Raw genomic sequence first — 13,178 nt, forward strand, 5'->3', positions numbered from 1 at the left:
CTCGCGACCCTGCATGCAGCACTGTTGGGCCCCAAAGAAGTCAGCATAGAACTCCATTGCATGGTTCCTCATCTCACCAGGACAGGTGGTTACCCTGCCTCCCGGAAGCTGAAGGCATGCCATCTGCTGATCTGCAGAAATGGAATGAAATGGCATCTGCATGCCACCGATCTCTCCAGATTGAAGAAAAAAGCGCTCGGGGCATCCATATCTCTTAACTGGAGGAAACGACGCCTGACCAGAGCCCCCTTCACCCTCTCACTTAGAAAGGAGCTCAACTCCAGCTTACGTTTCTGTTACAACTGCCCTAAAGAAGAAGGGTCAGTGTCTCTTTGTAAGACCTCCTCTATATGGCCAATGTTGGCCTCAAGTTCCATCACTGCCGCACTGACCTTAGCAGTGGAATGGGCGGTGTACTGCTGACAAAAAACCCAAACTTGTGCCTTGCCAACATCCCACCACTGCGTCAAAGAAGCAAAATCTGCTTTTCTATTATTAAATGTCCCCGGTTTTCACTGTGACTGAAAGACCCGAAATTGGAATGAAAGAAAGAAAAAACTAACAAAACGTAGCCGATAATCGCACACCCAACACACGCAGGCTCTAGACAGCCAGAGCCAGCGGTGCTCGGAGACGTTTTAGAAGCCGTGTTTTACGATGCTAAAATCACTGGTTATTTACATGGAGTCTGGTGGGTTTAGCGAACGCAATTTCGCGGACTTTTATGTTTTAAAAAGGATCTTAATCTTTAACAGAAAGGTCGACCTCCTTAGAAATCCTTTCCATAATGTTGTCAGACACTTAGAATATTAATCTGAGTCTGTTAGCAGCCAAACAAGCACTTTTATGAATGTAAATACAAGCTGGACAATTATCCCATTAAGTCACGCTGCAGCTTGTTTCTCTACTGCCGACTGCAGCGATCTCGTTTAACACTGCATCAATGTCAAAGGAAAATATGTCCTCAGAAGTTTTTGTTGTATCTGATTCTCAATGAGCTGTTGCAGAAACAAGCCTTGAGCAGTAAAGCAAAAGCTGTCAGTAGTTCAGTAGGCTAAACATTACAACATTATGAAATATTGAGACGTTCTATCTTGAAATATTAAGACTTTCTATCTTGAAATATTAGGACTTTCTATCTTGAAATATTAGGACTATTAGGACTTTCTATTTTGAAATATTAAGACTTTCTATCTTGAAATGTTAGGACTTTTTATCTTGAAATATTAGGACTTTTTATCTTGAAATATAAGGATGGATTTTTTATCTTGAAATATTAGGACTTTCTATCTTGATGTGTAGTGGAGTAGGAAGTAGCAGCAGGGGTGGGTCCTCAGAGGTTTTTGTTGTATCTGATTCTCAATGAGCTGTTGCAGAAACAAGCCTTGAGCAGTAAAGCAAAAGCTGTCAGTAGTTCAGTAGGCTAAACATTACAACATTATGAAATATTGAGACTTTCTATCTTGAAATATTAAGACTTTCTATCTTGAAATATTAGGACTATAAGGACTTTCTATCTTGAAATATTAGGACTTTCTATCCTGAAATATTAGGACTATTAGGACTTTCTATTTTGAAATATTAAGACTTTATATCTTGAAATATTAGGACTTTTTATCTTAAAATATTAGGACTTTTTGTCTTGAAGTATAAGGATGGATTTTTTATCTTGAAATGTTAGGACTTTCTATCTTGAGGTTTAGTGGAGTGGAGTAGGAAGTAGCAGCAGCGGTGGGTCTAGGATCAGACCTTGGGGGGGGGGGGGGGGGGGGGGGGCTCAGCCCCTAATAAGAACAGCTCTAGGTCTAGTGTCCCCGTTTTAAGTTTTACAAAAATAAAAACATTACTTGTTTTGTAGGTAAATACGCTTCTGAGCTGAAAATGTCCCCGGATTTTGTCTGAGAAATCTGGTCACCTTACAGTAGGACTTAATTCTCTTACCTGGCGAGATGATCAGATCCATACATACACAGTGATGATCCCTGAAGCCAACAGGAGTTATGCTACTGCGGGACAGTCTAGAACTAAGGTTCAGTGAAATATATACCCTATCGAGTCTGGCTGCACACACCCTATTATTAATGACCCTCACCCAAGTGTACTGTCGGGACTGTGGATGTTTGACCCTCCAGGTATCTACCAGATCCAGCTGGTTAATAATGCTGTTCAGACTCTGAGCCGAAAGTGGGTGAGGCTCCTCGCCTATCCTGTCCACAGTGAAATCAGGAGTACTGTTAAAATCACCACCAACAATCAGCTGGTCCTGATGGTACTTATTTAGTTCATTTTGTAACTGTGTGAAAAAAATAACTCTCAGGTCCCTGATTAGGGGCGTAGACATTAACAAAACAAAACACAGAGCTCTCTATCTCTGCCCTGACAACCAGCAGGCGTCCCTTTACCACCTCAGTGGAAGATACGATGGTAACACCCGCCGCTGCCGTAAACACACAGCAACCTCTGCACTAACATTAGAACCATGGCTAAGAGCATAGGGACCCCCCCCCCCCCCCCCCCCCCCCCCCCCCCCCCACCCCACCCCCACCAATACCCAGTCAGTCTCATCTGCTGGGCAGAATGGGTTTCCTGCAAAAACAGCACATCAATCCTCTTCTGACTAGAAACCTCAGAAACCAAAGCCCTCTTATGACCATACCACCATTGTATTAAGAGATCCTATTTTAAGGCTCCTCATAGAAATCAGAAAAAAGAAACAGACAAGTCGAAACAAGGAGAGAACAGTATAAAGAAGAATAAGTTTAGCTGTCATGATCATTAGAAGTTCTTAACCTTTTCGAAGTCCTGCTGCCTTTGTCCTTTCTAATGGAAGTAATGCGCTTTTTGAGGCGATAACGTTTCTTTTTATCCACAGATCCAAACCAACCAGTCTCTGCAGAACAGCAACAGATGTGACCAATTTTTCTGTGTCCTGGAAGTATCCGACACTTTCACAGATCTATTAAATGATTCATTCAGAAAACGATCTATTTCCTCTAAAGATACAAATCGGTGCTCTGATTACTTCTCCAATAGAAACAGTATCAGCATCTGATTCATACTCCTTTCCTCACTAGCACATGACGCCTTACTGCTGAAAGGACCCCCACCCTGCTATCAGTGGTGATCACAGTAGGACCACCCGAAGTTCTGGTGGAGGCTACAACCTCAGGAGTTTCTGACTGTGACTGCACGTCAGCACCTACACACTCGAGCCCCCCTCCCCACGGGCTCCGGAGCCTGCTTGCCCACCCGGGCACTGTATCTCCACGTTGCCATTCACACCTGTCTCTACCGTCTCGCTCCCTGCCACGTCCGCAACACCGCAAGGTTCCCCCCACCCCCATCACTCCAACGCTTCGGACACAGCCCGGGCTCAACATCACCGACCCCGGGCCGCCATCCGTCACGGATGGAGCCACCGGCGCCGCAGCCTCGCCATCAAACGGCGCTCGCTTCCTAAGGGGACACGCGAAACGCTTGTGTCCACCCCCACACTCAAACATTCATCTGCCCAGAGCTGGCATACACCATATAAAACCCGTCACCATGCTACTCTGAACGACACCTCCAGCGTCTGCGTGGCGAGTCCAGGAACATGAACACCTGTCGCCTCAAAGACTGCACATGCCGCAGTTTGGGATCTTTACATCCTAACGTCACTGTTTTAAATCCACTTGCAAACTTCCCAAACCGAAAACCGATTACCGAGACTCCACCTACAATCACCTGCATGAACGGTATGGCTCTGGAGTACGTCAATAAATATAAATATCTAGGTATTTGGTTGGATTCATCCCTGTCATTCAAAACACACATCAATAACCTTCAAGCAAAAGTCAAAGCTAGACTAGCCTTTCTTTTCCGTAATAAAGCTTCCTTTACTCATGCTACCAAATGCACCCTTGTTAAGATGACAGTACTGCCAATTTTGGACTATGATGATATTATCTACAAAATGGCACCAAACACAGCCCTAAAAAAACTTGACACAATCTACCATTCAGCCATTCGTTTAGCTACTAATGCACCCTTTCACACTCATCATTGTGACCTGTACAATCTGGTGGGATGGCCCTCCCTTTATACCCGGCGGCTACATCATTGGTTTCTCTTTATATACAAGACGATCCTGGGTAAGACACCTCCCTATTTGTTATCTCTTCTTCATGGCGTTCATAACACCTATCATACAAGATCGAGTAATTTGATTAAATTTAGTACCCCTCCTACCTCTACTACCTTTGGACGTAATGCCTTCCGCTTTGTAGCAGTACATGACTGGAATACACTACAAAATACCCTGAAACTTACATCTCTGATCCCAATCTCCACCTTTAAGCAAAACCTCCAAAATTACATTGCTGACTCTTGTTCCTGCTGACAATCATGAACCATATTTATACACACATATTTAAGCTCTTATTCTTTATCTTTTTTTGTTGACTGTCTTTTTTAATTCAGTTGCTTGTTCTATGTGTCATGTGTTTGACTATGTAAAGTTGGACAGTATGTTCCTATTTATTTCTGTAGCCTCTTGGCCAGGTCATGTTTGTAAATGAGAATTGGTTCTCAAACAGTTTACCTGGATAAATAAAGGTTAAATAAAAAAAATAAAAAACTCCGAAGTTCCTTCTCCAACACCTCGTTGGAGATGAACGGCGGAACACCGGACACGGTGACCCGCGTTGAGGGAACCGATAACGGGGAAACTCTGCACTAAACTGTCTCTGATATACACGCCGCTCTCAATCAGCTGATGAACAAGCTGCTCATCCTTCATAAACACCACCACTGCTTTGTTCATTCTGGATGCAAAAGACAGCTCGTCATAGCCGACCTGCTCACCGACCGCTAACAGAACCTCCTCCACCGTAACATCACCCTCCGGGGGGACCAACCTCACGCCCTGCCGGAGAGTCGGAGGCGGCGTCCCGGAGGACGCCATTCCTCCCAAAAAAGAAACCCGAGTCCTAAGCAGACACTCCACAAGAAAAGCTTAAGAAACTTACCTGATCATGCACAAACCCACAGGTCAAAGATACAGTCGGAAATCCGAAAAACAGGGACAGAAACAGTTTGAAAACTCTGCGCCACTCGCACCTGCACCTCTGCCACCGCCACTCACGCTCACACACACCGGAAACGGAAGAGGAGAGGAGAGGAGAGGAGAAGAGATTGAAGCAAAACCTTTACAGTGTCAACCTGAAATATAAGAATATAAAATATAAAAATATAAAGTAGCCTATAGGTATGCAGAGAAAAAAAAAACACCTGGTGCACAGTCCGGAGAGCAACTCTATACCTGTATAAAATGTCTTTGTATTGTTGGAATTTAAAATGTTATATGTGCTTAAACATTGTGTGTGATTTGCATTATACATTTAAGCTAAAAGGTAGAGGCATTATTTCAGCATAAATGAAGACATGTTGGTCATGCATTAAGTTTGTTGTCATAAGTATATAGTTTGTTGTTTGTTACATTAAGATGTTTTGCAATAATTCTGTTTTATAATATAAGATGTTCTGGTATATTTTGTTATAACCCAGCTCTACAAATGTGTCAGAAGTTGAATTGATGATGTTAGAAAGACACGTCCTGAATCTGGTTCCAGTCCCTCTTTACAGTCCACTGCTCTGAGGGTCATAAACTTTAAGTCACATTCCAATTGAAAAGATAACGATTAAGCACACAAACCACTCACCTCACTGTGACCTTCAGACCCCACCCTTTGTGAATAAGACCAGGGGGTCCAGGAGCAGAGAGTCAGACTAATTTGGGGAAGAGCCGTGTTAGGTTGACTCTGTATTTGTCTCTAGGATATCCAATGTTATAAAATGGATTCACACATCCACATCTGAGCTTTTTACAACTTTTTTAGCTTTTTTGAAACGTTCTTTTATTAAAAATGTTTTCAAAAGCGATAGGAATAAAATTCATTGAAGGTAGTGGACTGATCCTTTATTTAACTCGTGAAGAGCAGGGAACGATTCACTTTACTTTTTATTTTTTATTTTTTATATATAAACTTCTTTTTTTATTAAAAATATTGTTATGGAAACTTTTTGAAAACAGGTCAATTTTTTTGGGGGAATCTTGGACACGATGTTTTATGGATACCAGCCGGCTTTATGGATACCCCCCCCCCCACCCCCCCTCCCAGTTACTGAGTGCCGAGCCGCTGCCGCTGTCGGACATCATAACAACGGCACACTTCCTGCTCCACAGGAAGTTGAGGGAATGAGAAAACGAGGTCTCCAACATCAACGTGCATCATCTTTCACCCAACGCCACGGTTCCTGAAAAAAACTCTAGGGCGTTTCTCAATATCAAGTAAGCAAAGAACGGACTTGTGTTCTTGGGGAGACCGTACTTGCTAGCTGTACCTGGAAGACTGAACTCGCAAGTTCAGAAGCACACAAAACGCTGTTGACAGTTTTGAGACGAAACGTTCTTCCTGTTATTGCGCAACACCCCCAGCAAAGAGGGCACCTGCCACTTTATAGTTAGCTTTGATGTGTGTATTCATAATAAAGCATGGACGGTCACCCTTCACACCGCCTTGTTGTTTTGTTGTTCAGTCTTCCAGGTTTTCATTTTAAGTGCTATTAAGTATCACGGGCCAATAACTATATAAATACCAACACAACGGCAGGGAAAAAATCCTTGTAACATTGTTCGGGATTCAATTTTAGTTGAAAGCAGAAAAGAAACGTTAAAATAGGTATTAAAATTATAGATGGACTGGGTAAAGTTAGTCACTGCCGTCTGTATACTTTACCGAGAAGCAGAAGAGGAGCCCGAGAGGGAGGAGAGCCAGGATGAGGAGGACAGATATATATAACAACAGCGATAAAAATTGTTTAAAATATCTTACAATTGTGGACCTAGCTTTGCTGCAGTGGTCTGTCTAAATGTGGGGCCAGAGGGGTCTGTCTAGACGTGGGGCCAGAGGGGTCTGTGAGCTGACTGACTGACCGGCTCGCAAGAGTCATTCTCGGCTGGCGTAGCAAGCGCGCCCGTCGGGGTTTGCGGAGCTTTCAAACTCCGAAGGCTTTTTTAATTCACCATCAATTTTCGTTGAACTGCCTATATTCAAAATCTACACAGCTGATTTTTCTCCTTAAAACATCTTAAAAATGAATTTATTGATTTAATAATAGACGTAAATTGTGAAAATATGTGTTCCGGAAACAATAAGCGCTTTACACCCAAATTGAATGCTGGGATACCTGCCCGGCCAAGTTCACACAAGTTACCATCCGATGTATCCTCGGTAAAATGGGCGTGTCGAGATCACATCCGGGGATTTTAACTGTTCTTGGCGAAATGCTAACTTGTGTATTGGGTTAGTACTTTGGCCACCAAACATGACGTTTCACAAGAACACAAGGACACAAGTCTATAGAAGAACACAGATTGAAAAACGCCCACTGTGTGCTGACAAACTGCCTGGGAACTCCTCCCATTCAATCAGTGGTGAACCAGGTGGAACAAATCTTCCAGGCAATCTGGGCGTGCCAGTACCTGGCTCTGTTGTTGTCTTCAAACCGCAGTTGAAGGAGCATTGATAGCACTCACAAGACCACGGAAATGTCATCTTTGTGAACAAGGTGATTGTGCAAGACCAAGCCCTCCACAAAACTGTGAAGAACAGCCGGTAAGCGCCATATTGGCCATGTTTGGCTAGATTGATTTAAGCAGTGCATTGCTAATGATGTTCTGGAAAAAACACAGACTTAACTTTTGTTGACTTTGATAGGACTTTTTTGCAGTGGTATTCGCAACTTTAAATGTTGTTTGGTTTTATCAAACAAGTGGGGTCTAAAGGAAAAGTAAGGAAGCCAAATTAATTGTTTGACAAAGAATGTGTTTGAAATGGTTAAAAGTAATTTAAACGTTGTGGACATCTTAACAATAAAAATAAAGGTATTTGGCTAAAGATACTTGGTTAAAAGACAAGAAAACATACAGTTTGAAAATTAAAATACCAACAGATGTTTGTTTTGGTACAACATATCTAGTTGTGTAGCTACAATGATACCTGATAATAATTCTTTACTAGAAAATACGGCTTAAAACTAATGATTAGGAAATAAATTTAATTTTGTACTATTAAAGTTTGTCCGAGGCTAGTCTTTCGGCTCTCGACTCGCGGTCGTCGAAGCGCAGCAGTCGCGAGTACAAGTGGAACCGTTTGACCGGCATCGTGGCGCGGAAAATGGCCCTGCCGCTCTCCTCGTGCCACAGGCTCTCCAAGGCCTCGTTGCGGGACTTGTACACGCCGGGAGGATCAGAAGCCCGAGATAGGCTCGCAGGTCCGTGGCGTCCATCGCTTTCCACTCGCCGGCTTTGCCGTATCGCCTGCGGCCCTCGAGGTTGGTCGCGGCCAACACCGTCTTCTCTATTTGCTGCGTGACAAACAGCTGGAACGCGGAGAGTATGTCGCTGACGCGCTCCGTGGCGTACTCTGTAGGTCCCCGGCTCGGCGGTGGCGGAGCGGAAACAGAAGCCTGTTGGCCGTCTCGGTCCCTTCGGCCTCGGTCTAGTTCGTCTGTGTCTCTTTCAGTGGCACGGCGATGGGCTACACAAAGGCCGATCAGATGGGCCAATGAGAGGCACGACTCGTGAGGGGGGAAAAAATCTACGCGCAGCTAAAATGGCGGCCTCCCTACATTCACCGGTCTGGCAGTTCTACAAGGTGTCAGAAAAAGACAATACATTAGCGATTTGCAACGTGTGTGCCAAGGAAATTCCACGAGGCGGAAAACTCCAAAGACATTTTAACACCACCAACCTCATCAGACATTTGAAGGTTAGTCACAGAAAGGAATACGAGGAGTTTTCAAAGTTAGCTAGCGCTAAGACAGAGAGAGAGCGGAGTTGTGTAGCAGCTCCGGCGCCGCTCACTCAGCTGTCTGTAACGGAGACATTGCAGCGACAGCAACCATACAGTAATGACAGCAAGAAAAAAAAGGAAATATCAGCCAAAATAATGGAATTCATATGCCTTGATCACCAGCCGCTGTCAATTGTGGAAGACGAAGGGTTCCGACGACTCATGTCTTACATGGATTCCCGCTACACTCTGCCCGGGCGTAAATATTTCACTGATGTTTGCCTGCCGCAGTTATACCAAACCGTGTTTGCACATGTTGACACCCTAATGAAGGACAACATCACATCAATCAGCTTCACAAGTGACATTTGGAGTTCAAATGTATGCCCCATGTCCATGTTGAGCCTAACTGCGCAGTTTATTAATCAGAACTTTGAGTTAAAAAGAGTTGTGCTTCATTCTCAAGAATTTTCGGGGTCACACACCGCGGAGGCTCTTGCTGCCGCATTCAGCGACATGTTTCGCGCATGGGGAATCCCGAAGGAGAAAGTGCACGTTATTCTCACGGATAATGCCAAGAACATGGTAAAGGCCATGAGGGATGCAGATCTACCCAGCCTGACGTGCATGGCTCATACACTGCAGCTTGCCGTTGCCGACGGAGTTCTATCACAACGCAGCATAGCTGATATAATAGCCTGTGGAAGACGCATCGTTGGTCATTTCAAACATTCCCAGCTTGCCTATTCTCGACTTCAAAATATTCAGAAGCAACTTGGCCAGCCTATTAAGAGGCTACAACAGGATGTACCTACCAGGTGGAACAGCACAGTTAATATGCTACAGAGTCTGATGGAACAGAAGCGCGCCCTGTGTGCTTATGGAGCTGACTATGACTTGCCTTCCATGTTCACTGGCAGCCAGTGGAAATTGGTGGAAAATATGATTTCTCTACTCGCCCCGTTTGAAGAGCTCACGCACCAGATCAGCTCATCAACTGCATCAGTTGCAGATGTTATACCATCCATCAGAGCTTTAACCCGTCTTCTGGAGAAAACAGCTGAGACGGACCACGGTGTAAAAACCTCGAAAGCCACGTTGTTGGAAGCGGTCCAGAACAGATTCAGTGACATTCAATCGAAGCGCCTGTATACCATCGCAACAGTGCTCGATCCGAGGTGAGAACTTAATTAACACAACTCTCTCTCTCTGTGTCTCATGTCAATATTAATTGAATATATTGAATTTTTAAGTAAGTTCCCCAATTCCTCTTGCAAGAAAAAAATCTATTTTGGCCTAAATGACTGATACATGCCTGAAATGATTAGTGTTGTAATCTTTTAGTAGGCAGGCTAGGCTGGCATTTCCTTCAAATTTACTAGAAAAATAAACATTTAGAAGAAGAATTAAGACTATAGAGTAAAATGCAAATTTGGAGTATGCTATTGCCTATTTGGCCAAGACTAGTTCACTTATCAAAACAAGAGCAGAGCATAAACTATGAAATATATTAAATAATAGAACAATGTCTATGGTGTTACATATTTCTTTTCTTGAATGTAGAGGCTGTAACTTAACCCAATTTCCCCTTTGAGTTCAAAAAGTTTTTCTGATTCTTATTTAAGTAATCCATTAAAGTTTTCTTTTTCTTTTTAACCAAAAAAAAAAGGTATAAAGACAGATATTTCTCCGACGCACTCAAGCCCCAGATTCGCGGGCTGCTTTCTTTCAGTCATCCCACGGAGCGGACAGCCGCTTGTTTTTTGGCGAGACAATAAAAGTCGTTTCCCGCTCTCGCACAAGCAGCACGAGCCTACCTCTGTGCTCCATGCACAAGTGTAGATAGTGAGCGACTTTTTAGCACAGCAGGGAATATTGTAGATGAGAAGAGGAACAAGTTGTCTGCCAAAAATGCAGAGATGCTTATATTTCTGAAGAAAATCTGCCATTGATGCTTAACAAGTAAGCTTTAAGAGAAAGGGCTTTACTACTCTCTATTCCTCTTCTGTCTTTCTCATTGACTCATGATTTCCATGCTGTGCACTTTAAATGTATGTAGATTTAAAGGAGCTAAAAGAACATTTACAGTTAGGATTTGTTTGAAATTACAAAACTTTGTTATTACTACTGAAAAAATGTCTGCAGTGATTGAAAGGACATTTTAGATTGGAGCTAGGACAAAAAGCCAAACAATTAGTGATATATTCTCTAAAGATGTGTGACTGTTCCCACTGCTTCTATTTTTAGTTCATTACCGCAGGGCAAGCCTAAAATACACACCTTATGCCTTTTTATCTTGACATCCCAAGATATTTGATTTTGTTTTCTTTGCTCTGCACTTTAAGTTTAAGTACACTTTAAGTTTGTGTAAATTAACAATGACAGATTTTTTGTATCTTATTTCGAAATAAGGCTTATTTGTTAAGCTCTAAGCTGTTAAAGGTGTGTTTCTAAGGAAGTAGAATGTTGAACGTTCCTGTCAATAAACGTAAACAGTTGACAATTCACAATACATTATCTTCTGTTAATTTTAATACATATACATTTTTGTTAAGACTATTAAAATTTAATATATGACATGATAAATAGAAGGCTTCAGATAGACCCAGTGATCGGTGACAGGTGATCGGTGATCGGTATCAACCAATACTGCTTTCAGCAATCGGTGATCGGCCCCAAAAATCCTGATCGGAGCACCCTTAGTATATTTCATCAAGTCTTAAACAAATACATAACTTTTTTATGCGGAAGACATTGTTTTATATGACAGATAACACACAACAAAACAACAATGCACAAAACTGAACATGTGTTTTTACTTAAGGGTAACTCAAGCAAAGCCAAATATGGTTTAAGTGTCATTAACGATAGTTTATGTTGACACAATGGTCAGTCTACTTAAAAAGACAAAGATATAAATGACTGCAAAGCCAAACCCACAAATGAGAGCGCCACAGTAGAGTGTATATTGTAACACTGGTTTATCTGTGTGCTTCTGCTTACTTACCCCTCTTTGTGTTTAAAGTGCTTGAATGCCAGGTTTAGAACTTCGTGTACTAGAACATCTGGCACTGGATGAAGAGGAATCTGTGACGTAAACATTGAATCATTGGTCTTATTAGAAGCATTGATAGTGTTCATTCTTTCTCTTTGCTACCATTCATTACCCTCCCTACAGGAGCCAAGCCAAGGACAACTTAGCTCTGGTCTCCAGGGATTGGCTTTTAGTTCAGAATGTTGCATAGACTTGGATAGTCCACTTTAGAAACATAGCTGGGAGTTGGTCTGTTGCCATGTGTTTATTTACTGTGTTCCCCTGCTGGAAAGGCCTCACTAACACTGCAGTTAATTTGTGTACCACAGAAAATAAGTAAATAAAGTACAATCCTATAAAAATACTGTATAATAAGTTTATTTGATATAGCACTTTTAAAGACAAAGTCACAAAGTGCTTCACATGATAAACAACACTTTTATTAGTCAGCAGTTTGCAAGAGAGCCAATTAAAACCCTCACCAGTGGTGAATGCTGCACTGGCAGTTAAGGATAGCTAAATATTTCAATGATTGGTAGCGATAAAAAGGTGTAAAAAACCTCAACAAATGTCTAAAATATTCTATTTGAATTAAATCAGAAATCAAATGTAGTGCAAAACCATGCACCCGTTTAGCAAGTAGGAAGGTAAACTGTACAAATGCTGTTTGACTGAATAGCCTACTCGTTATGACTTTATTGATTAGATAATGTCAATATTAAGTCAAACAGTGCAATGCATTTGAACTAGTGTATGAGTCGTTGGCGCCACGTGACAACCCCTTTGCAACACGTAAGACTCATTTTTATGTTTATATTAAAGCTGATGTTTTATTCAAATAGCTTTTTGGACAGCCAGGATGTATTCTGTATGTATTTATTAATCCTAGAGCTTTAGTCTGGCTCGGCCTACTTGCTCCTCCTCAGCCTTGTTAAACACACCAAGCCAGTATGCTGTGATTAGACTAGGTCAAGCATATCTCTATCAGTTGATGGATTTTATAAATTGTGCTTTTTGAAAAACAACCCCCAGTTAACAATGTCTGTAATTTAAAAAAAAATTATTATTCATGGATAGGTCGTGGTACTGGCACACGTCATGCTGTGAAGACTTGGCCAAGGTCGCTGTTCACCACACATGCACACAAACTGGTCTATCCTGCAGAGCGTCCAGACAATAGGTAATTTACGATTCTTTGAGACAGTTATGCTGTTATGAGATGACAAATGGAAATTGTTAACAAAACCTTCATTTCACTTTATAGTTCATTCTGATTGTGGGGGACTCCCATTTGCGGTCAGTCGTGG

The 13,178-nt window shown here is 42.3% G+C and overlaps 1 protein-coding gene across 1 annotated transcript; it reads left to right on the forward strand.

Moving 5' to 3' along the window:
* Window positions 1–8,650: 8,650 nt before the first annotated feature.
* Window positions 8,651–10,615, forward strand: LOC116671592 (zinc finger BED domain-containing protein 4). Its single transcript, XM_032502941.1, has 2 exons — window positions 8,651–10,015; window positions 10,507–10,615. Exons 1-2 carry the CDS (start codon window positions 8,658–8,660, stop codon window positions 10,613–10,615), a joined length of 1,467 nt encoding a protein of 488 aa, XP_032358832.1. The 5' UTR covers window positions 8,651–8,657.
* Window positions 10,616–13,178: the final 2,563 nt, after the last annotated feature.

Source organism: Etheostoma spectabile, chromosome 21, assembly GCF_008692095.1.
Source record: "Etheostoma spectabile isolate EspeVRDwgs_2016 chromosome 21, UIUC_Espe_1.0, whole genome shotgun sequence".
Classification (NCBI taxonomy): Eukaryota; Metazoa; Chordata; class Actinopteri; order Perciformes; family Percidae; genus Etheostoma; species Etheostoma spectabile.